Genomic DNA, 24818 nt, shown 5'->3' on the forward strand with positions numbered 1-24818 from the left:
TTTCTGAGCAGCACTAATGTGGCGTCCACAGCAGTGCGTGAGGTTATATGTAGCAAGGACATTCTGCAGAAACCTACTTCAGGTCACAAGTTTTTAGAAGGGCGTATACGTACCCGACCAAAATTTGAATTTTGAGTAGAAAAGGACTTCATTTTTTTGGGAATCATGAGGAAACAGTTTAACAGCATTTATTTTGACAATTAATGATAAAAATCTGTGCTGGTAGTTAATTTACCTAATAATTATCATCATGAGTTTATGGTCTAGATGATGCATTAATATCAGTATGGTCCTTTAAATACACTACCAGTACTGTTGATAGTTAGTTTAGAATGGAGCCTGACCAATACAAGGTTTCTGAGGTTGATACAGATAAGATAATATTTTGTGGATTAAAAACTTGCCTGTGATATATTGGCAAATCTTTTTTTTTTTTTCCTTTTACAATGTTTGGAACAGTTTTATGTGTATATTAACCTGGCTCTTACTGCACCTCTGCAAACAGCTCATCTCCAACACCTCCTAAACTACTTTTACCTGACCTGCTGTGTGATGGAAAAACACTCCCAGGGAAGCTTTGAGTCAGTCCGCTGCTTTTAAACGTCATCACTAGCAGCAAGCAGTCATTAGTGGTAGATACACCTTCAAGCAGGTTGCCCTGTTGTTATGGAGACGCAAATCTCTGCTGTACTGGGCTAGTGTGCCATGTATGATGTATGTAATATATACAGATAAGGATAAACCTGCAAGATCAGCCTGTCGGATCTATCTAAAGGTCCCATTAATGAGATGTAACCTGAACATGTTGGTAGTCGTTGCCCAGGTCCTGAGACTCTGCCGTCTGTCTCTGCTGGTTCATCCAGTCCTCCAGCTCTGATGACTCCCGTCTGAACTCGTGGAGATGGAGTACTTCCTTTAACCTCTGACCCCTGGAGGGAGAGATGTGAGGTGTAAACGTCAGGTGCATTCAAGTGTTCTATAAACAACAGGAAGTTAGTCATTGTGCTCACCAGCACAGTGAGCACAGAGCTGCAGCAGTGACGCACAGATCATCAAGCTGATTAAAGTGCTTTAAAACACTTAAAGCCTGATTGATGTTGTTTGCGTCAAAAATTGCACTTCGTCTCAGCGTCATGACTCAGTCTAATCTGAACACACGGACATGATATACATATTTTTAGATTCAGTGTGACTTACAGTGTCTGAGGATATCATTACCCTGTACATCTATCACTAATAGACATCCATAAATCTGCTAGGAAATCATAGGACAAAGATGCTTTTTAAAACTGCAGAACTTCCCTGAAAATCAACATGATTTTAAGTTTTCTTCAGTATCAAAGTAATCCAGTGAGAGTTGCACGTATATCCTTTGGTAAACTGCAAGCAGGAGCTGCTGATAGCTGATTCAGCATAGTATTAATATGGACAGTTTGACTACAATGTAAAGAAATGTAGGCTGAAAGGGGCTCAAGATGCATCCCAAAGCTATTGTACCTGACCCCATGGCAAAACTATACTTTCTAATTACATTCTCAAAGCATCAAACAGAAGAAATATAGGGTAGATAAAAGTCAAACTTAAAGCAGTATGAAACTATACAGTAATCTAACAGTGTTATGGGTCTGTAGTTACCTGAGAGCAGCCTGGTGCTGCAGCTGCTGGTTCAGGCTGCTGAGGCGACTGTAGGGTCTGCTGAGCGCCTCCAGACTCCAGTTCTGAACCGCCTGCTCCACCTGATCTCCCAACTCTTCCACCTCCACCTCCAGCACCTCCAGCTGGCCCTCCAACACCTATAGCCAGGAAATCATCAGGATGCTGCTCACATGCTGCTATGTTTCACATATTACCATCATACATTTAGTTTAAAAATGATATTCACAAAAAGATGGTCATTTTTTGGACAGTAAGCTCTAAATTTGGGGTTTAATCTATGTCAAAGACGAATGAGACAAGTCTAGAAATGCAAAGTAAATATGCCTGTTAGTATGTGCAGAGTTCAGTTCAGCACTGAGAAGGAGTTCCACAGGGAACGATCTGAGGTCCTCTATTGTTTTGGTTAAGCACCAACCTCTCAGACTGTGTTGTACCTGGTGTTTGGTGATGAGACTCTGCGTAGCCAACTGGTCTTTGCCATAGTCGTCGGTGTTCACCAGGGTGAGGGTCTCTGTCAGCCTGGACTCCAGCTCTGAGCAGTCCAACAGCAGCTGGAGATGGTTCACATTCAGAGAAAATTCAGCACTGTTTGAGCACAAAATGCTTCCAAACAACAACTCAAATGTCTCTCACCTGTTCTCTGGTGATGGCCTTGCTCAGGTGAGCTGCTCTCCTGTTGCAAGCCTCCTCTAGCTCCTCCCACTCTGCACTCAGGTGCCTGCACCTGCAAAAAAAAAAAAAGTCACAACCACATAGTTATTTATCAAGAGAACAGGAAATACTGAAGTGAAATGCAAAGGATAGAAAAATATACAAGCAACCCTTAAGAGAAACACAACAGCACCTCAGGAGCACATCCTCTCCGTCTGATTTGCTGGATTTGCCCAGGCTCCGCCCCTTCTCCAGGACGTGGTTCATGTATTTTCGATGAGCATTCACTTCCGCCTGCAACTCCTGGTGAACACATCCTGATTTAGTTATTACTGTCATTTATAAAATGGACCTGTATGTGTCACATACCAGCCTTTAGTTTCTGTTTCACCATCATTATCTCATTCTGCTGTTTAGATAAACAAAAGGTACCTTGTGTTTCTGCATGAGGCTGATGGCTCCAGCCAGAGACTTGTCATATCCTGTAGATCCAGAGGCGGGAACGTGCTCTGAGATCCAGCTGAGCTCCAGGTCCACGTCGTGATAAAACTCAAACAGCAGCACTGACGCCTCCAGCTGAGCTCGACGCCGGTCCAGAGGCCTCTGGAGAGACTTGAACCTGCAGCACAAACACTGTAAAGTCAGCATCATCTGCTTCATGTCCCACTGCGCCATTAATGGCTGCTCAAATACAGCTGGTGTTTAACTAGATTAATTAAATGTTTGACCTGTTGGAGGGTCAGTAAGGTTCGTCCTGAGGGGACGATGAATGTCTGACTCACAGAGTGAGGTAAGTGTCGGTCTCCTGGAGGATCCTCTGGGAGTCGAAGTGATTGGAGGCGAGGTGTTTGGCCCTGCTGACGATGGAGTTGATCTTCTCCGCCAGCTCCTTGGCCTCCTGCTCCAGCTGCTGATGCTCCTGAAGAACACAACCAATGTTCAGTTCCAACATTAACCACTGTATGTGATTAAAGAAACTTTAAGAAACTTTGCTGTGTTGATTTTGGCTGCCCTGTGGACACAAGCAGTAGTGTTTCCATGAGCACCACCGCTTTTCCTATGTTTCCTCTATGCTCTAAAAAAAGCAATAAACATATATCTAAAAAAAATGGTTAACCTGAGTTTTATGACCAGTTAAAAACTGGACCAACATAGACTACATATACCTCTCTCATACCTTCAAAAGCTGTCGGCTGGAGCGGAGGTCGTGACCTTTGGCAGCATTGTTCAGCATGCACTGGATGGCCTCGATCTTCAGCTTGGCATCCTGAGGACAGAAAAATGACTTTGATTTTCACAAAATAAAATAACTAAAAACCCATTTTTCTTCAGCTGTTTAAGGCTTATTTATACTCCCCTTACGTGTGAAAATAGATTTGTCTGTTTTAAAATTGTAAACGTAACTGCCCTCAAACTTCCATGCATCCTTTCTGTTGGCATAGATACAGCCGATAAATGGTTCTGGAGGGCGGAGTCAAAAGTTTCACACAACAACAAACTAGGTGACGGCGGACGGTAGTAATATTGTGTCTTAAATGGAGGCAGTGTTGTAGACGGCGATGGTCTGTACAGCCATTATATACACCCCGACATGCAGATGGAGAATTCTCTTACCTGTATTCTCTATATAATATTATTGATTGTTCTGTTTCTCCATTACTTAAATTTCTTCGTCATCTCCTACAGTTGTATCTCGCTTGAACTACACTACACTGCCTCTACAATCTTCAGTGGCACTGCTTCGTTTTGTCCATATCTGTGAGCTTTCAGAACAAGTGCACATATACTGACAAAATGAACGCCTTTCTCATCCCTCTTTACCTGCAGCAACTCCATCAGCTGCTCCTGCTGTCCTGCCTGTCTTAGTTTGTCTCCTCTGTCGGCCATCTTGTCCTGAAGTCTCCTCCACCGGCTGCTCAGCTGAGTCGACTTCCTGCTGATGCTCTGACTGTTGTAGTGCTCATCAGCGAGCATCTCCTGCCCCAGCTGAACACATGCACACATGATTCAACACAGTGTGACAGGTCAGGTGTATTTAATACTGTACGAGCCGTATGTCACTGGACTGCGGCAGTTTACCTGAACCAGTCTGTCCAGCCAGACCTGGTTAGCCTGCATCTCCTTCTCAGCTGCTTCGTGTTTCTTCAGCTTTCGGAGGATGTTGGTGGGGTCGCGGTACGACTCATCTTCCGCCACCTTAAACTTCTCCTCCATCCAGAGCAGCAGCTCGTCTGCGTCTCTCTGGAACTCCTGCAGAATGAATCAATGACGACTGAATTAAAACATGAAGATACAACATTATTCTGAGAGTTCTCCTACAGGAATCACACCTAAAGTTTAGTCATGTTCTTGACTTTAATAGTACAGGAGTTTTCCATTAAATTCAAAGAGGTCCAGTTATCAAAATTTCCTCCCAACAAAGGTCCAGATCTTATAATGTTTTAATTGTGTCCTGTGGCATATCCCATATCCCACGTCTAAGAAACTAGAATAACTAATAATAAGAAATCTACATTCAGAGCCGTGACTTTTTGGATGGACGAGGAGACACAGTTCATGCTGTGTCAGCTGAGAGAGTTAAACACTTTGAATTACATGACTGGGAGGAAAACACAGAATGGCGCCCTGTTCCTAAGAGGTCAACAGGAAAAAGGTCCAATACCAACAAGCTGAAAGGGGGCATATCTCCACCTATCGTAGAGGAGTCGCACATACTTCGGTCAATAAATCAATTCCCTCCCGTGCTTGTATACTGGGACAAGGACAGTAGTTCAATTAAATGGTCTAGTCGAGCTGTAACAAGGAATTTAAGGAATTAAAGGAATTTCATATGAATCAAAGTACTGAACAAAGGTGTCAGGGGAAAGGTCACAAGGTCACGAGAACCACTGATGCGTCAGGACAAAAAGGAAATACAGATACAGGGTTTTTATGATCAGGGGTCATGGGTTGATAATAATAATAATACCTGATATTTCTTTGAGGCCAGCAGCAGACTCCTCCTCTGTCTACTGCTCTCTTTCAACTTCCTGTTGGCCTTCTGGATGCTCCTGCTCCGCTCCTTGATGCTTAAAGATAAAGTCAGTATTTTATTATTTTTTTAAACTCAGAGCAAACTGTAATCAGAAACTAACTAAATGAGTTACAGAATTTTCTGTTATCCAGATTTAAGGTTTTATCTGATCTGAAGTTGCGTCTTGTTCATCTTTCATCTGATTCCTATTGAACTACATGTTTACACACGTCTGGACGGTGCTGATGTTTCTGTGTTCTCTTACTGTTTGGCAGCGTAGTGTTGCTGGTCGATGAGATGCTGGCTGCGTTCAGAGAAATTATCAACTTGATGGTCCAAAGCCTTCAGGAGACCTTCCAGCTCCTCCTGTCGGCCCAGCAGACTGTGGACACTGTCCACTGAGTCCTGCAGCAACAAACACACACACATACATCATCAAAACACATATGAAACCAGCTGTGTGTCCTGATTTCCTGTCTCACTTCACTGTAAATGTATATTTAGGATGGACTGTGAGAACAGATCAGAGTGAGGCGTCCTCACCCCGACGTCTTTGACCCGCAGTCGAGCTTCGTGTCCAGACAGCGCGGCCTCGATCCGGTCTCCCTCCTGGTTCAGCCTCTGGAGCTCCACCCCCTGCTCCAAAATCTCCTTCCTACTGGTCCACAGCTTGTCAAGCTTGGACCAATCAGCTTTGACCTTGTCTAACGTTTGCTGGATGTCAACGCCCCCTGTCTTGCCATTGGACGAGCCCTGCTGAAGAGACTGCCCCAACTTCTCCATCTCCTTCGACCTGAGAAAACACAGTACGGTAAACTTATTAATTCATACTGACAATTATTAATATTTAGCTTTTCTGCGGGGGTTACATCTTCTAAAGCTTACAAAAAAAACAAACATCTTTCTCGTTCTGTAGAGCCTGAAAAACAAAAAACCCTGCCCAGCGTTTCTACCTGCTCCTCTGCTCCTCCATCTCCAGCTTGAGCTCCTGGTGTTGCTCCAGCAGGGCGACGGCTGAGGCCACATCAGCGGCCGTCTCCTCCTGTAGGAGGCGATCCTGGACCGAGCCGACCCAGCGCTGCAGCTCCTTGGCCTGCTGCTGGAAGCTCTGCAGCCTGCGCGCCTCCTCCAGGAGCTGCTGTCTGTCTGCAGCCTGACGCTTCAGCTGGTCCACAACACAGCAGGAGAACAGTATGAGTACAGTCCTTATTTAAAGATCTTAAACGATGTGCTGAATCACTGCTCATGAGCAATGACCCCAGCACTGTATGCAACACAGAAAAATATTTGGTACTCATGTTTAAATGGAAAATGTAAACACTGAGTTCTCCAATTTCAAAGCTGTAAACTGGCTATAACAGACAATGTGTGAAATGTTCTTGTTTCATTTGATCTATTTTTTTATGCACACCTGGTTAATAGTAAAATCATATTATATAATATTAATGAGATAAAACTGAAAATAAAAAAAGAAACTAAATCAGACTCAAACCTGAGCCAGCAGAGCCTCCAGACCCTGAACCTCCTCCACGATGGCTGCACTCTCTGCTGGACTGCAGTCCTGCTTCCTGTAACACAGGAAGTGACATCATGGACTGTAAGATTCACTTCAGCTGGTGAAGATGAAAAAGACCAAACCAGCTGACGCTTGTTAACTTCTTTCTCGATGAGTTTGCACAGTAAAATATTTAAAATCTTACCAGGAAATAGTGGTTATCATATCTATAGTCTGCTTTTCAGTCAACATTGGGATGGGCTTCTTTTAGAGCGTTAACTATTCTGTCTAACTAACTGTCTTAAAATTGTTTATAAATATTTTGCAATAAAGGTCTTTATCCAGTCCGCTCCACAAAGAACAAATTATGTAAAAAAAACAATTTGGCAGTTTCCGTCCTCCAAACTGTTGAAGGGATTTTCTCCTCTTGTTGCCTACGCTCACACAGACAAGGATAAATTATGTTTCTACAGTCTGAATACGACCCGTACATCTTGGCGACGCTCTTCAGGTAGGCGATCTTGGCCTCCAGGGTCTGGATGTCTCTGAGGGTGTGAGCCTGGTTCTTCTCCTCAGCCTGCAGGGTGAAGGAGCTGCAGCCCACGTCCACGGTGTCGAGGCCGGACAGCTGACCCTGCAGCTGAGCTTTGGCTTCCTGGCAGCTCTGCAGGAAGGACTGCACGTCTGCTGTGCTCAGCAGCTCGTGTCCTTTCTCGTCCTTCAGCTGCTGGATCCGATCCCACCTGCAGACACGCATCATGAGCACAGGTCGACCACTGCAGCACACATAACCATTGTTTTGAAGACTTTAGTTTGATGTTGGTACCTGTTGGAAACCTTCCTCTGTCTGGCCTGGATCTCTCTCTGTTTACTGTGTCGGCTCTTCACCAGCTCCTCCGCCATTCTGATGATGTCATCCAGCTGACCACGCCCACTCGCCAACTCAGTCAAAAAGTTCTGGAACATGAAGTGCAAGATTTATATATCTCACTCTAAAAACTGTCAGTCTGAGTTCAGGTGGTACCTTTGAAGTACTTTTTCAAAAACCTTTTATAATTATTTTATGATTTTACAATATTTTTTGGGATGCACAGATTCAGAGAGATGTTTCAGGAGCCCAAAACTACAGTAGCTAAATTCAAGTCACTCGTATTCAATTGGTAATATCAGATGTAAAAATGACAACATCAAAAGCCCCTTTTTAAACTGCCTGTTCAAGACGGTAATGCCGTGCCTTGTTATTCTTTATAAAGGCTATGATCGTAAAATGAGGGGACAGAATTGTCTCGCCTTTAAGCCAGTAATGGAGATAGTAACACCGCTGAATCAACTTCTATATAAAAAGGGACTGCCGGACCACGGGTGTGACATTTTGTTGACGCGTTATGTGTGCAACCCACAGGTGGGAGATTTAAAAAGTAGCTGATAGCAGTTAGCAGCTAACTCAAAGAAGAAGAACAGCAGCTTGAAATGCCCTCAAATTACGGAGACAATGAGGTCCAGGAGCTCCTTACCATCCATGCAGAGGACGAGATCAGCTGCCATATAACAGGGACGGTAAGTGATTGTTATTGCCATGTTAATGCCATTGTCATTGTTTATAAAGCACTGCCAACATGTGTGTTATATGTCACACTAAAGGTGGACACTGTTGTGTTACGTCACCCTTGTCACACTGTCTTTGCATGCTGTCTTAAATCACACACTGGAGCTGCCATATTTTGGTTCTGTGTAAAAATGCAAAGGAGTTGTAAAGAAGGGACTTTGTAGCAGCCCTGTAATTCTAAACTTGCAGTGTAGAGCTAAAAAATTCAGATGCAGATAAATATTATGGAGTAAGGTGTCTGAGCAGTAACTTTACTACAAACTGTTTTCACTATATAAATACTTTTTAATGAATGTGCAGACGCTTTTAAAACTGTTTCTTTGGAGAGATAGATAAACTTTATTGTCCATCTCAGTGGAACTTTGTCTTCTGCCTCTCTCAAACAAAACAAAGGTAAAAACGCACAAATAAAACGAAGATACAACAGTGCAAATAACCAGGTAGGAGCAACAAGGCGTAAAATACAGAGATGTTGTTACGTTGGAGGAAATCACTCTTCCACTAAAAGAAAAAGAATATAGTTCCTAAAAATGTTGAACTATTTCTTTAATACACGTACATGATATAAACTCTAGAAGGTAACGTGTCATTCTTCACCTCATATTTAGCCTGAACCACTCCCAGGTTGTCAGCGTCGGTGCTGAAGGTGTTCAGGATGTTTTCTTTGTCCTCCATCCACGACTCAAACTCTTGGCAGCTGTTGTAGAATCGATGCAGACGCAGCGTCTCCTGCAGACTCTTTGTCTTCGACTGCAAACATACAACCAGAAATGATGTGATTTTAAGATTTTCACTTTCATAGAAGCTGCTTGAAGCTTTGAATACCTCGACCTTCAGCTCCAGTATTACAAAAGTACATTTCCCATGCTGCCCCTCTCACCTTGACCAGGTTGTACAGGGAGTTGTAGTCCTGGTCCAGGCCAGCCTGCGTGCTCTCCACAGTGTCTCTCTGGTACTGTGGGTCAGGCAGCCATGTTGTCTGGATCTCAGCCGTGCCGCGACGCATCGAGCGGCTGCGCCTCGGACGACTCAACTTCTTGCTCGGGCTCTCTGGCACACCGCTGGTGGAGACGGGGGCCGGGGGAGGAGCCTAAGCAGTGAGGTGGACAACGATTAGAATTATTATTGATCTAAAATGATTCATCGTTACAGGCAGGTCGTGAAGACTTTGATTTAAATGTTAGTCATACAGTGGCTGGCAGCAGGCTCAGGTAGGTCTTGGGGATCAGCTGCTGGTTTCCTCGGCTGTCTCTGGCCACAACTCGGTCTCCATCCGGCTCAATGCTGACGATGGTTACAATCTCATTACGATCCCACAGAAACTGACCTGGAATCAGTGTAATTTAAATACATTTAATGCTCAACATTTGAAAAGGAACAGTGTGTAGGATTTAGTGGCATCTATTGGTGAGGACTGCAGATTGCAACCAGCTGAAACTTCTACTGGTTAAAATTCTTTCATACTTCATTGTTAGGAGGTTTTTACCAGGAGCTGAATTATCCACAGAGGTAAATAAGTCAGTAAGTAAAATCTATTTATATAGCTTTTCACAGACAGAGGCCACAGAGTGCTTTACAAGGACAATACACAACATACAAGAATAAAAACACAGAAGACACACTGGACCTTTAAAGATTCCCCTGAAGTTTAAATCTTTAATTTTAACATGTCCTCTTTGCCGCAGGTCTTACAGGCTGAGAGTAAGAGACAGTAGGGCTGGACAATAAATCAGTCAGAGACTTAAGCTTCAACAGACGATGTCATCTACACAGAGCAGACCTCCAGTACCTCTGCTGTATCTGAAGCGGACCTTGGCCTTGCTGTCCTCACTCTTAGAGGGGAAGCTCCCGGAGCTCTTCCCACCCTTGGTGCTAGGGGCTGGTGATGTCACTGTTCCTGGTCCCTCCTCTTCTCCGGATGAGTCGCTGTATTGGATCATCTTACACTGTTGAGGCTCCGCCTACACAGGAAGAGAGTCAGTGAAGACTTTTGTTTATATATTTTTTTTTTTTTCACTGTAATAAACTCACCAGTTATGAACCCGTGAATCGCTGCATCCCAAGCAGATACACAGGCAGTTCTGTTCATACGACGCTGGCAGGTTTGTCTTGTAGCAGCAAAAACAACAAAAGTATGCTTTAAATCTTTACTTACAGTCAGAGCTGTTAGCTGCGCGGCGCTCCTCGCCTGCTCCGACAGTCTCTTTATCTCAGAAGCGTAGGCTGCCATCTCCTTCTCCAACCGCAGGTGGCGCTGCAGCAACGCCGCCGTGCTTGACTCATCCTTCCCATGATCGTCGCTAGTCAGCAGCGGTTTCCTGTCGCCCAGCCAGGAGTCGGCCTCCGCCACATCTGCAAAGTACTGAACAGGTGGAAAGTAGTTAGCTGTGTGAAGATCTGAGGATCCTGTCCCCGTGAACCACAACAGCACTTTGTAACTGTGGGTGTCAATGTGGTTTATGGGGACACAACAGACGGCTCAACCAAGACACCTGAATGAATCGACAAAAAACAAACAAAAACATACTTGTGACATTTTCACAGCATGTGAATTAATTAATAATTAATTAATTGGTGAAGTGTTTTGAAAACATGAATCTATAAACATCACAGAAAAAAACTGTCCTTAAACATTTTAAATAACAAAGGTATGCTTAGTCAAAGGAAGCTCTGATTGCCTTAGTTTTTTTCAAATTAATACTTATTATTTTAAATATACTTAGTCACTTACTTAAAAAAAACCTAAAACCTTTTTTTCTTTTTCTTCCCAGTAAGTACTAATCAATAGCTTAGCCACAAGGCTAGCGACTTTGCAACCATAGCCCCTTTGACAGCACCTGTTCAAGGCAGGAAAATCGCTACATAATACCGCCTCACCTTGCTGTATTTAAGGTACAATCAAGGGAGGTAGTAACAGCGCTGAAACGGTGTCTAAATAAACGTAACAGCCAGCAGAACAGGACAATGGGCAGGACCGGTGTGACATTTGACTGCGTGTTATGCATGCTACCCACTGTGGGAGTTTATAAAGTAGCTGATAGCAGTTAGCAGCTAACTCAAAGAAGAACAAAAGCAGCTATAAATGTCTGCAAATTAGGAAAACAATGAGGTTCGGGAGCTCCTTATTCTCCAAGCTGAGGACGAGATCAGCCGCCATATAACAGGAATGGTAAATAATTGTTATTGCCATGTTTTGCCTTATTATTTCAATTTTTAATTACAATTTCAATTTTATTTATAAAGCCCAATATCACAAATCACAATTTGCCTCGGTGGGCTTTACAGCATAGAACATCCCTCTGTCCTCTGGACCCTCGCAGCGGATAAGGAAAAACTCCCCCAAAAAAACCCTTAACCATGATTTTAAAAAAAAGCGGTTAAGAAGTGGTGCTGGCGCATATGTTTTATGTCACATCAGAGGTCGACACTGTGGTGTTACATGTTACACCCGTCACACCCCTTTTGATTCTGCAATGCCAGGATGCCGTCTTAAATCACATAATGGAGCAGAATGAGGACGGATCATTTGGTTTTGTGTAAAAATGCAAAGGCAGCATAAAGAAGGGACTCTGTAGCGGCTTTATAGCGTCGTCTCTGTGTAAAAAGGGCTTATTATTATTATGAGTATTGTATTGTTATTGTTGCGAAATATTAATGAAGCTATAGTAAACACAACAGTTTAATCACAGTTAATATTTAGCAACATGCTATACATTTGTCCTGATACAAAACCATTAAATAATAGTGATACAGAGAAACAGACTAAAACTCAATGTATTTCTTTCCTCATCTTCCGTCTGTCTTTCCTTCCTGGTTCTTTACTCTTTCTTCACCTGTCTGATGGAGTTTCCTTGTGTACCTGTTTGATGGTGGCAGCGGCCTGCAGTCTGTTGCGACGTGCCATCGTCTCTTCCGTCAGGTGGCTCCACTGCTTCTTCAGGGTCCTGATCCACTTCTGGACGGCTCTCTGGTTGAGCTGACTCTGTTTGGACAGCAGGTCCTGACCTCGACCCAGAACCCCCTGGTACAGAGACTCCTGGGCTTGAAGCTCCGCCTCCAACACCTGACAGGATGGAATCAGATTAATTAAACGATAATAGTTTGTAAATATACTTATTTAGATGTAGCATCGTGACAATAAGGGCAGTAAAGGAAACAGCTAGCTAGCAAACGTGCAACATTGTACTTTGAAGTGACACTTTAGAATGAATGTGGTTCCTGTATGAGGCCCAAACACTGGATGTGAACAGAACCTTGTGTTTGTGTTGAGCTAGCTGGATGTGGTTCAGGTCTCGTCCGAGTCCGGCCGTCTGGAGCCTCAACCAGTGCTCATACAGCCAGGCCTCCACCTCCTCACAGTCATAGAAGAATTCAAACAGCCTCAACTGAGCCTCCAACTGCTTCCTCCTGACAAGGGGGCAGGGGAGGGGAGGAGGAAACAAGGCGGGAGAGAGGACAGGAGAGGTGAAGGAGAGGACGAAAAGAGAGAAGAGGTGCAGAGGGACAATATATAGATTCATATCAGTTGTTTCATAAACAAAGAGTCCGTATATAATAATAATTATCTATAAGAGCGATAAAAGAAGGAAACCTGCTGCTGCTGAGGGACACCAGAGATTTATACTGAGTGTCGAGAGCTCTCACTCTGCTCTGAATCTGCTGACCATCTCTCACTTTCACCTGACAGGAGGAGAAAGACAGAGATCAGTGGACAACTCACCAGCAACCTGACGATGTATGGTGATATAAACATAATCAGTATCTGACCTTCAGCGCCCTGCTGCTGATGGTGGTGATGGTTTCACCGTGAGCCGAGATCTGAGCTTCCAGAAGATCCTGCTTCTGAAGGAGAGACTCCACCTCCGCCAGCTGCTTCCCCAGGTCAGAGGAACTGGCCTGAGACTGTGGAGACAGAGAGAGGGTGAAGAGATGGAGGGATGGGAGACAGAGCTAGACACATTGATATGAAACTAATATCCTTCTTCTCATTTGACTCTGGGGAAGACAGATTTAAGTTAATGTCAGACTGTTCCTTCAGATGTTTTCATGTAGCAGACAAACTCAGGCCCCGAAATGTGCACTGGGCTTTGGAGCCAATTTTCGTAGTGGCTAAACAGTGATGCTTTGCATCCCAGAAAGACTCTTTCCCATTGATTCACATTGGGAAATAGATGTCTGTAAATCAGTGGATAAGTTTTCTGAGCAACAAAACCCTGCAAAAGGACCCGTTTCACTATCAGGATTTGATCCATATAGTCTGACAACATTTTGAAAGTCAATAAGAGCTGCAAAATTAAATTATTTTATCTCCATTCAAGTTAAACCAGAAGTTAGGCATTTGGCCGATGGAAGTCAGGCCTTCGACTGCACACGGTTGCACTTGGCCACCGTAAATCTCTAGTGTGCCTGCTCGATGGGCTGCACAATGCCTAAGCAGTGCTGATCATCCAGGTAATTCTATACACAGAAAGTGAACCATTTTTTGAACAAGTTTTTATTGTTCTTTACTGCATATTTAATTCTGCCTTTGCCTATTTTCAATTAAGACTTTTATTTTGTACACACAGACTTCCTGTTTCTCTAACATCTCTACTTTTCAACTCGGTACCCTCCTTACTAAATACTAATCATTAGTTTCAGTGTAAACTCACCTGCAGTTCTTTCAGTTCCTGGGAGACGAGCTCAATGTCTCGGAGGACGCTGAGATTCTCAACTACATTTCCCAGCAGCCCTCTCTGTTCCTGCAGCTGCTGCAGTAGGTCCTTCCATCGATGGCTGATGTTCTCCTCTCTGACAAACACAAATATACATGTACATACAGTAAACACACACAAAATGTAAATGAACAACTGTTTCATTTTCTTCAGGCACTTTCAAGATACGATCTGCCACTATGCCGATGACGCCTCACTTTATTTTTATGTCTTTGATGAAAAAGGATATAAGGATATAATTTTAAAATCTGCATGTCTTTTTCTCACCTCCTGATTATCTGCTCCTTGCTGTGGTAGTTTCCTCTCTCGATGGTCTTGGCCATGTCTCTCAGGGCAGCGAAGCGTGGCTCTCTGGCCAGAGCGTCAGTGGCCAGGGCCTCCAGACGCCGGCCAGCGGCCTGAGCCTCCTCCAGGGTGGAGAGACCTCTGATGTCCTGCCTCCTGATCAGACGCAGCGTGTCCTCCAGATATCCCTCCCTCAGTGCTGCCTGACAAACCAGAACAAACTGACTGTTGGTTGAATTGAAGATACCAACAGATCCAGCTATCCTTGCTTCCACATTTAACTAACGCGGGGCCAGTAATGCCAAAAAGAAATTACACTGCAAAGGGTGGTTCATTTCTCTGCAACTGAAGCTCAAATTCTCTTACAGTCACAAATGTAAAGGACACAAAGGATCTCAGAGAAAGGAACTCTTAATGGGTTAAAAGAAACAAATGATGTTGTGAAGTGAGTAATTGTATAAGGATGTCTTTTATTTTTAAACGTTGCTGTTTGAGGACAGATGTTGTTACCTTCCTCTCAAACTTCTGAGCGAGCTGCTCCAGGTTCTCCAGGCGGAGCAGCGCCTCCTGCAGGGCTCGCTCCCGCTCGTGTTCAGCTCTTTCCAAGAGAGTCCAACTCCTCTCTATGTCACTCAGGGTTTTACCTTCACACACACAAAACACAACGACAGAAAACATAGAACATATGGTGTTTGGACGGCTATAGGAGTCAATCTAGTCAGTCCATAAGCACAGCACATGTGATTATAGCAGGAGTATCACACTATAGTTTAATAATATGGCCAAGTTATTTAAAAAATAGTGTCTGGTTGTGAATGTTTATCTGTTTACTGTACCTCTGTGAGTGTGTATCTGTGTGTGTGTGTGTGTGTGTGTGTGTGTGTGTGTGTGTGTGTGTGTGTGTGTGTGTGTGTGTGTGTGTTTTATACCTTCTGGTGGATTGTAAGCCCATTGGTTGTTGGCTGCCAGCTGAGTCTTCAGACTGAACAGATGAGCTTCAATCGCACCACGCTCCTAAAAACAAGACAAGGTCAAAACCTCATATATGGCTGGACCGTGTATTAAACGCTAGAGGTAATGTTTACCACTGTGTTACATCATCTTTTCTTTTAGTGTTTGGGAACTGAGGACACTAATTATTGGTATCTATTGAGTGAAATTCTTTCCCATTCTTGCTTGTTATATAACTTAAGTGTCTCAACAGTCCGGGGTCTGTGTTGCTGTATTTTGTGCTGGATACCCTGAACAATAGATCTGACCTGAAGGCTGAGGAATAAATCAGACTGAAGGCCAAGTAGGTGAAGGTGAGATTCTTGATTCCTGATGATGTCATCGTACCTGATACTTTGGAGGTTTCTCCACAGTTCTGTAGGTCTTGAACGCCATCATCAGCTTCTGCATCTCCCTCACAGAGTTTGGGAACCGTCTGTCATTCAGCTGCACCACCTTCCATCAGTCAGACGACAATCAATCAGTCCATCAACAAGTTAAGCATCACATCCAAACGTCAACACTGTTGTTGTTTTTGTTACCTTGGTTTGGATCCAGTGAAGTAGATTTGAGACCAGTCTCTCATACTGGACCTTCATGTCATCCAGCTCCATCAGCATCCCGACGATCTGAGGACGCAGAGAGGAAAGACTCTGAATTATTCTGCTGTGTCATTCACACAGAAGTCAAAATCTGGGGTCCAAAACATCCTCAGAAGAACACTGCACAGTACGCAGCAAAAAAAAAAACCCAACTGCGCAACTTGAAGCCGTCTCAGTCGACTGAGTGGTCTCTGACAGTTTGAATCTCCGACTTTCAAGGGGCAGCCTTGGTTAAAACAAAGAACTTTTGCTTGACTTTACATAAGAACGCTCTAAAGAACAGGGTGGGATGCTGTGGAGACACATCACAAACCTTGTGGTGGGATGTGGTGTTGGACTCTCTCCTGTACTGCCTCTTCACCCACTGACGACTCAGACTTCCTCCCACTGACATACTGTTACCACTGCAGCATATTACCTGACTAAACACCTGAACACAACCTTTACACCTTTTACCTACTGACGAAAAATCCTGCCACTTAAAGGAGACCTCAACACAGCTTTGACCCACCTGCTGGTCTCAGCACAGACATGTGACACAGGTAAACACGGATACACCTGGTGCAGCTGGTACTTTCAGTGTATTACCCAGGAAATCAATATAAGTATCCTTGAACCCACTAGTTACAGCACATCCTTAAAATATGTATCAGAGGAAACCACAAAAGATGCTTCTGGATACCTTCATCACACCTGAAACACACCTGGACACACCTGGTGTATACAGTTAAGCTGCTGGAAATGCTTTTAGATAACTTGACCACACTTGAAGCACACTTATGCTACCTCCAACTTTAAGCATGAGTCTTTTTTGTAAATCTTTACATGCCTGAATTAGACACACTTCTTACACCTGATTTAAACCTCTGATTTAAAGGTCTTTCAGAAAACCTCTAACACAGCTGGAACATTACAAATTTTAGGGATGCTTCTAAATACCCTTAACACACCTGGCACCACCAATTCAGACCTGGAAAGCCTTTGCCCAAACCTCTGCATACCTGGACACACCTGCCCCCGCCCACTACAGATAACCTTGTAGGTTGGTAGATACCTGTGACACACCTGAACCATCGTTATGTGACCCCAGGTAAAATGCCTGGTTTACTTGGTACATAACCATAAACCACCAACATTGCTTGAGCTCCAACCAACACAACACAGTTTTAGGAGGTGGGTGGTTTATGGATCCACACATCTGATATCACTTATGTGTTCACTGGGTAGAAATGTTAATTTACAAGATAACCGTTCATTCTAATTGGTCAGTGGGGATCAAATCTTCCATGTTATGTTACATTAAATAAAATACCCACACATAAATGACGTTTTTTGTCGTCTCTGGTGAATTAAACACCTGGAGATTTAAGGTGCGTCATTACATTGATGCAAAAATCATGTACTGATTATTTCATTTTGTCTTAAGGCCTAATACAAACAGAAAATTCATGGGATAGCTCCCTACACATAGCAGGATTGCAAATTGTCTCTTGTCTCACAGTGTATTTATCGTCATACCACCCAAGCCTTCAAAGTGGACATCTGTAGTTCTACTTTTACACCACAGAAAAAATCCGCATCCGACCAGAACAGTCTGAGAGTCTAAGAACTGTCGGCTGCAACCCTGACAGAGCGAACAAACTAAGACACAGGAGGAATAATACATTTTTAGCTGACACAAGAACTGAAAAGCAGCATCTTCTCTGCCACTACGAAGAAACACTTTCAGCTCTGCAGCTCTCAACGCAAATACAAAAGCTTCCCACAAACCCAACAGAGATAACTGACAACAAAAATCAACATGAAATGCCTGTTAAATCCACAGTGAAGTCCTCAGCAGTTTCCTTCTGACTGAGCTGAAACAGACTAAACTCTTCATCCTTGTCTCCTCTGATCAAACAGCAGGTAAAGGTGCGCAGCTCTGTGAATGACTCGTTTCTGCTGCAGCGTCTCAGAGTGTGTGATCTGATCTGATTAGCTTAGTGTGTGCAGCCCCGCCCACAGTGAACTACACAGGGTAGAAAGGCTCCAAGGTCACATGACTAACCAACATGAAACAGCACTACCATCAATCCTACAGACAGAGGCTGCAGGTAAAAGTATTAATACCTTCCTACAGTAAAAGTATGTATCAGTAAAATGTAGTTAAAATATCAAAAGTATCACTGATATACTATTATATATGATGTCAGCAGAAAATTCTGACTCATGCATTAATGTAAAAGCAAGATTTTACTGTTGTTTTTTAAATTAATCATTATTTTCCTTATGGATTAATTTGATTATTTTCTCCACTAATCGATCGAAAGTTTGTAAAAATGGTAAAAATAGTGAGAAATGTTTGTCGAATTAACTCAAGGGCCCAAAGTGGCATCTGTGCAATGATTGTTTGTTTAACCTCAACATTATTACTAATACGTTAATTATTAACATTATTCAAATGATAACTTTGTGAACCTGTGAAATGAAAAAGAGTAGTTTCCAATTCATTTTCTTAAAGTCAACTGATCGATGAATCATTTTGTCTTAAAAAAGATTTACATTTGCAAAGTGACCAAAGCTGTCGCATAAATGTAGTGAAATAAAAAGCACAAATTATTTTTAAATGTAAAGTAGTGGCACCATGAGGAATACTCCACAATCCACAATCTTCAACAGTGGGTCCACGACCCCTAGAGGTTCCTCAGGGCAGGTTCCAAACACATTTTAATGGGCAAAGTTTTAAAAACGTTTCCATGACTTTTCACAGACCCATAACAACTGTTTTTTCTTTCCCTACTTGCCCTGCATTTTTCAAATGTACTAGATTTTAACTTTACTCAAACATAATTTAAGCTAGCTGGCACACATGGAGGGAGAGACAGAATGCGGGGAGAAAAATTAAGAAACGCACTTGATGGTAAATAAAACGTCACAAGTTGAAATATTTTAGAGCTGCATTAGGTCGACGGCATCAGAAAATAAATTGGCTGTTATATTACCTTACGTGGAGTGTTATCCACAGAAGATTACTGTAACAATGTCATTACACACAACAAAATTCCAGGGCTTTTCCAGAACATTCAATGAGTTTTACCAGTTTTTCTAGTCCTGGAAAATGTGATTATGAAATAAAAATATGTTTGAAAATACACATTACCACGACTCCGACACATCAGGACCTCGTGGGCTCTGGAATAATCTGCCTGAGGATATAAAGCTGTCTGAGTCACTGTCTTTGTTAAAGTCTCATATACTTCTATCGTAAAGCACATCCAGACTTTATCTGAGCTGTCTGGCTATTTTATCGCTATCTTATTGATTTTATTTCCCATTAATTATCTTGATTATACTTTTGGCCTTCCTTATATTATCTTTTATTTAGATTATATTTTATGACATGTTATTTGTTTTATTCTTCTTGGGTTTTAAATGTGTTTAATTTTACTGTATCTTTATAACTGTGTTTTAAAAGGTGCTATATAATAAAGTTTAGTATTATTAGTGAGGATAAAATTGGCCTATTCATAAAAACTATTAAATATAAAGTATACAATATTAATGGCTTACTGTTACCCAGAGATCCTTGTTCAATCATGGGAGCCAGTCAATGCTAAATCACTGTGCGGCACCTGTCCGTAATGGCAAGGTAAACTAGTTTGCTAACTATGGAAACATATTTGCCAATTAGCTGTATTATTAGTCCAAGTGTACAGACATTCTTGTGAGCCAATCGTTCTGTAACTTTTTTAGCAAGAGACTCTGACACACTGTCCACCTCAGAAACCACCAGTGAAAGTGCAGAGTGTGAAGGTAATACACTGAGACATGCTACAACTGCTGTTGACTTAGCAGCTACAGGCGAGCGCAAATAAGACAAGACCCGAAAACATTCAGAGAATTATCTCAAATGCAATTATATAATTCTGTAATGACTTTGTATGATATATGATATAAAGGTAGGCAATACATTATGTTATTCTTTACATTTATGTTGCTTTATCTTTCATGTAGGTTCTTTACTGTCTTTGTGTGGTGTTTATTTATTTTATTCTTTATTAGTTTTCTTGATGCTGTGTTTAAGTGTTTTCCTCGGCATCATTTGACATGAATATATAAATTTTGTTTTACTGTGGTCTGCAGCTGTGTTAAATTCAAAGTCCCCCACAGTGTTGCTGTTGCTTCTGTGTGCTGTAGCTCTGTCAGCAGGTCAATCTAAGCCAGCAGTAATCCACACTGACTGACAGGCAGGAGGAGGAACCTGACAGATTACAGGAAGTCACCGTGTGAGTGTGAGCCAGCAGATGGATTACAGGAAGTGAGTGTGTCTACAGTCACCTATTTACAGTAACTTATATGTTACAGCTGACTTTATAAGATTTAATCAGACAGCAGGCAGTTCCTGCAGCAGCCTGCAGAGGGCAGAAGAGTCCATGCTTTGGACCATTTGTGTGTCTGTAGATCACTGTGGGCAGCAGATAAACCCGTCTCTTCTTCTACTACTACAGACCTCCTGTCTCTATTCTTACATTAACACACATCTTTTGGATTCTGACTGAAGTATAAATAAAAACACACAAGAATATTTTACAAGTTATGAGACAGAAAGGTTTGGAACTGGTTTGATCTCTCATAATTTTTCTCTCATGTACAGTACAAGCTTTTATCGGTTAATGATAAGTCAGTCTCAAAGTAACTCTAGATGTCTCATGAATGTAGTGGAGTAAAACTATAAAGCAGAATAAAATGGAAACTCAAGTCTCAGTAAAAGCACCTCTAAATTATATTCCAGTTCGGCACCTGAGTGTGTTGTACCCTGAACTTTACATGTGATGTGTGTGTTACAGGACGGTGGCTCAGTGGTTCAGACCTTGGCGAGTCTCTTCTGGATCGTCTGTCCCTGCTTCATCTTGGAGAAGTAGTGGTAGTACAGCGACACGTAGGTCATGATGGACTTCTCGTCCGGGTGGGGGACCACCATGTCGTCCACCTCCAGCAGCTGCATGATCCCGAACTCCCGCTCTGCCAGAGAGAAGGCGTGCTCCAGGTTACGGCCGGGGTCGTCGCCATGGAGACGGCGGTAGTCAAACAGGTCAGGCCTGAGATGGAGAGAGACAGAGGATGAGCAGACTGGATGGAGGAAAGAAAAAATGTGTGTGTGTGTGTGTGTGTGTGTGTTACCGGTGTGCGTGGATGAGGGCATTGAAGGCGAGTCCACTCCTCCAGCTGGACGAGAAGTCCTGCACTTCGACACCCTCGTAACCTGCCGTCTTCCTCTGACACCAGATCAGCAGAGCTTCCTTCGCCGAGCGATGAGCCACACTGCCTCCACCTCCCACCTGAGGGTGAGATGGGGAGAGGAAAAAGACAGGAAGGAGAGGAGTGGAGAAGGAGTTAGATGACACAAACCAAAGAAAGAAAAGAAATGGAAAGAGAGAGAAAAGAAGAGGAATGGAAAAAAATGGAAAGATGCAAACAGGTAGATGATGCAAGGAGGAAATGAGTACAGGAAGTAAAAGAAAATGATGAGAAGAGAGGAGGGAAAAAAGATAACAGCACAACAGAGTGAATGACAGAAAAGGAGGAGAGAAGAGAAAAGGAAAACATGAGAAAAAATTATATAAAATGTAGACAAAGGAATAAAACGGAAAGAGGAGAAGAGGAAAGAAGGAAAGGAGGAGAGGAAGTAAGAGAAAGAAAGGGAAGGAAAAGAGGTGAGGAAAGAAAATGAAAGTGAAACAAGGGAAAGCAGAGGACAGAGAGAGATAGAAGGTGAAGATAAAGAAGAGAAGAGAAGGAGAGGGATCAGACAAAACAAGGAAGGGAGAGGAGGAACAGCAAAAGATGGAAAGAAGGAAACAGGAGGAGGAAAGAATGACAGAAAAAAAGGACAAGAGAAAAGAATGACAAAGAAATTAACAGAAAATAAAGACAAAGGACAAAACGGAAAGAAGAGGAGGGAAGGATGAAAGAAGGACAGACGAGAGGAAGTAAGACAAAGAAAGGGAAAGGAAAAGAGGTGAGGAGAGGATCAAAAATAAAACGGGAAGATGGGAAGAAGATGAGGAGAGGCAAAAGGCCGAGAAAAAAAGAAAAGATGAAAACAGATCCAATCAGTGCACACAGCTAAAACTGTGTTTTCTATGTAATTAGATTTCAGGTCACAAAATAATTAAAAAACACAAATCCTCATATTTAAACATAAACTGATTCCCGACCTCGTCGAGGTTGATGGGTCCGATCTGGAACCTGAGGATGATGATCCACAGCAGACCCAGGATCAGCGTACGGTCCCCGTCCACCACATTCTCTGGACCAATCAGATCCACCCGAATCTGACGAGAGAGAGGAGGGACACTGATCGCTTTGTGGCAACAGACTGTCACATTTACACTTTATGGAGCTGCAACAAAAAGTCATTAAATCCATCCCTTTAAACATCCAGATGATTTTTTAAAACAGTTTACAAATAATTAGCCTATAACAAGCGTCCTCTAGAACTATCTGGAGGTCAGTCTCTGTTGCAAGAGAAAAATTGTTCACCCAAAAATGTGTCTACTCAATATTTAAATTTTCTGTTCATTCAGTGTTGAGGTAAAATGACAGCTGTAATGTGCAAACATCAACACAAGATGGAGCCACATACAACACACTAAAAACAGACAGAAATCATGAAAGGTCCAAAGACTTAGGTCTCTAATGCCGGCTTCACACCACAGACAAATTTTCAATGCGGAAATAGTTTTTCGATTTTTTGACGTGGACAGGTGAGTTACCTTGGTTTTTAGAATTCTGGATGACGTGGACAAGTGAGTTAGCTTGAATTTTAGGACTCTTAATGACATACAGGTGAGTTAGCTTGAATTTTAGGACTCTTAATGACATACAGGTGAGTTAGCTTGAATTTTAGGACTCTAAATGATGCAGACGAGTGAGTTAGCTTGGTATTTAGGACTCTGGATGACGTGGACAGGTGAGTTAGCTTGATTTTAGGGACTCTAAATGACATGGACAGGTGAGTTAGCTCTAATTTTAGGATTCTAACTGGCATGGACAGGTGAGTTATCTTGATTTTTAGGACTCTGGATTACATGGACAGGTGAGTTACCTTTGGTTTTTGGAATCTAGATGAAGTGGACAGGTGAGTTACCTTGGATTTTTAGGACTCAGGATGACATGGACAGTAGAGATGCAAATCTTGCGGATATATCCACGACATCCGCGGATATATCCGCAATCCGTGGGTGGATAAGCCGATAAAAATTAACACTGTAATTAATTTCAGGTGGATTGCAGGTGGATTTGTCAGTTATATTCGTATTTAAACGAGAAGAAACGGGAGGGGATCGCACACTCTGTAAAACAGGGCACAAGAGGACTTGACTTACTTCAAAGACTTTTATTATTGCAACAGAGCAAACAATATTAGCCTAGAGTAATTTTACATTAGAAATGTGACCACATTCGAAAGTAGCCTATAATCTTTTAATTGTTAAGTCAAGAAAATGCGCCTATATGAAAAATGAATGAGCACGAAGGGCTGGACATCATTTAAATGTAAATACAATAACTTAATGTTTGGCGCGGGTTGGGTGCGGGTCTCTAAATTTTAGAAGATAATTACGTCGGGTGGGTGGCAGCTGGATGATTGTTGAGTGCACGAGGATTCGGGTGCGCTCAAACGCCATCCGCGTATCTCTAATGAACAGGTGAGTTACCTTGGGTTTTTAGGAATCTGGATGACGTCCACAGGTGAGTTAGCTTGGTATTTAGGACTGTAGATGATGTGGACAGGTGAGTTAGCTTGGTTTTTAAGACTCTGGATGATGCGGACAGGTGACTTACCTTGGTTTTTAGGAAGCTGATGGCAATGCTGTTGTTCTCCAGACAGTGGACTCTCAGTTTGCGGCGGCTGGGTGGAGGCAGCGTCTCCCTGGAGATGAGCTCCAGCAGACGAATGAGGACGACTCCGGTCTTTAGCTCAGTGTAAACGTCAGTCAGCTCCACGTTGTCCTGCAGGAGGTGAAGACAGTTAAACACTGACAGCTCACCTTTTACTCTGTGATGTCCTGTTATAACCCAAAGTCAGCATTTTAACCAAATTCTGTCATTCAAAACTTTTAGTGATCTGAAATAGTATGAAGTATTTGTACACTAATATATTTTTACTTCAGCAAAGGATTTGAATACGTCTTCCACCTCTACATTCTGTATAGTGTAAGTGTTTTTTCTAAGGTGTGAGGAGACATGTTTACATCTCTGTGACTGACAGGAAGTTCAAAGTCAAAAAGCTAGTTTCCCTTAAATCATCCTGAGAGTCGAGTGCTTCTTCCTCCTGAGGTGTGTTACATAACGTCTCTGTCCACTCTGCGTCAGGACATCCTGGTTATCTGCAGGTCAGGGAACATCTTACAGCGAAGAGCAGCTCGCCAAGTGGATTCATTCCTTCCAATAAGGAGAGTGTTGGCTTTAACTTTAGATCCAATGTGTTTCGGTTTTACAGCTCCAAAACAAAGTCCACCATGTCTTCCTCCGTCTCTTTTTACCTCTGTGACCACAGAGCCCACAGTCCTGCTGATACCGAATTTCCCCGTCAAGTATTTTACTTCCTGGGGCGTCGGTGGCTAAGTGGTAGAGCAGGCGCCCCATGTACAAGGCTGTTGCCGCAGCGGCCCGGGTTCGGCTACAGCCTGTGGCCATTTGCTGCATGTCACTCCCCCTCTCTCTCTCCCTTTCACACTTTTCTGTCCTGTCCATTAAAGGCTAAAAATGCCAAAAAAAAATATCGATTTTAAAAAAAAGTATTTTACTTCCTTCTTCCTCTCCA

At 42.8% G+C, this 24818-nt stretch overlaps 1 protein-coding gene across 1 annotated transcript in view; it reads right to left on the minus strand.

Moving 5' to 3' along the window:
• Positions 1-24042, minus strand: part of sptbn5 (spectrin, beta, non-erythrocytic 5) — a 46494-nt gene extending 22452 nt beyond the window's left edge. The window contains exons 1-36 of the mRNA XM_050062288.1: positions 23837-24042; positions 22210-22326; positions 21173-21330; positions 20862-21090; positions 15953-16039; positions 15759-15866; positions 15350-15434; positions 14931-15064; positions 14403-14623; positions 14073-14211; positions 13189-13323; positions 13013-13101; positions 12675-12828; positions 12281-12484; positions 10577-10783; positions 10211-10382; positions 9612-9748; positions 9302-9511; positions 9019-9171; positions 7642-7772; positions 7307-7558; positions 6813-6888; positions 6274-6485; positions 5864-6113; positions 5586-5725; positions 5276-5375; positions 4387-4557; positions 4129-4293; positions 3485-3574; positions 3090-3226; positions 2740-2926; positions 2501-2610; positions 2290-2380; positions 2091-2207; positions 1636-1793; positions 797-929 (exon numbers count right to left, since the gene is read on the minus strand). Of these exons, the coding sequence (XP_049918245.1) occupies positions 797-929; positions 1636-1793; positions 2091-2207; positions 2290-2380; positions 2501-2610; positions 2740-2926; positions 3090-3226; positions 3485-3574; positions 4129-4293; positions 4387-4557; positions 5276-5375; positions 5586-5725; positions 5864-6113; positions 6274-6485; positions 6813-6888; positions 7307-7558; positions 7642-7772; positions 9019-9171; positions 9302-9511; positions 9612-9748; positions 10211-10382; positions 10577-10783; positions 12281-12484; positions 12675-12828; positions 13013-13101; positions 13189-13323; positions 14073-14211; positions 14403-14623; positions 14931-15064; positions 15350-15434; positions 15759-15866; positions 15953-16039; positions 20862-20996 (4890 nt within the window). The 5' untranslated portion in view covers positions 20997-21090; positions 21173-21330; positions 22210-22326; positions 23837-24042. The remainder of the gene's footprint in view (positions 1-796; positions 930-1635; positions 1794-2090; positions 2208-2289; positions 2381-2500; positions 2611-2739; positions 2927-3089; positions 3227-3484; positions 3575-4128; positions 4294-4386; positions 4558-5275; positions 5376-5585; positions 5726-5863; positions 6114-6273; positions 6486-6812; positions 6889-7306; positions 7559-7641; positions 7773-9018; positions 9172-9301; positions 9512-9611; positions 9749-10210; positions 10383-10576; positions 10784-12280; positions 12485-12674; positions 12829-13012; positions 13102-13188; positions 13324-14072; positions 14212-14402; positions 14624-14930; positions 15065-15349; positions 15435-15758; positions 15867-15952; positions 16040-20861; positions 21091-21172; positions 21331-22209; positions 22327-23836) is intronic.
• Between the last annotated feature and the right edge of the window lie 776 nt (positions 24043-24818).

This window comes from Epinephelus moara, chromosome 14 (assembly GCF_006386435.1).
Source record: "Epinephelus moara isolate mb chromosome 14, YSFRI_EMoa_1.0, whole genome shotgun sequence".
Classification (NCBI taxonomy): domain Eukaryota; kingdom Metazoa; phylum Chordata; class Actinopteri; order Perciformes; family Serranidae; genus Epinephelus; species Epinephelus moara.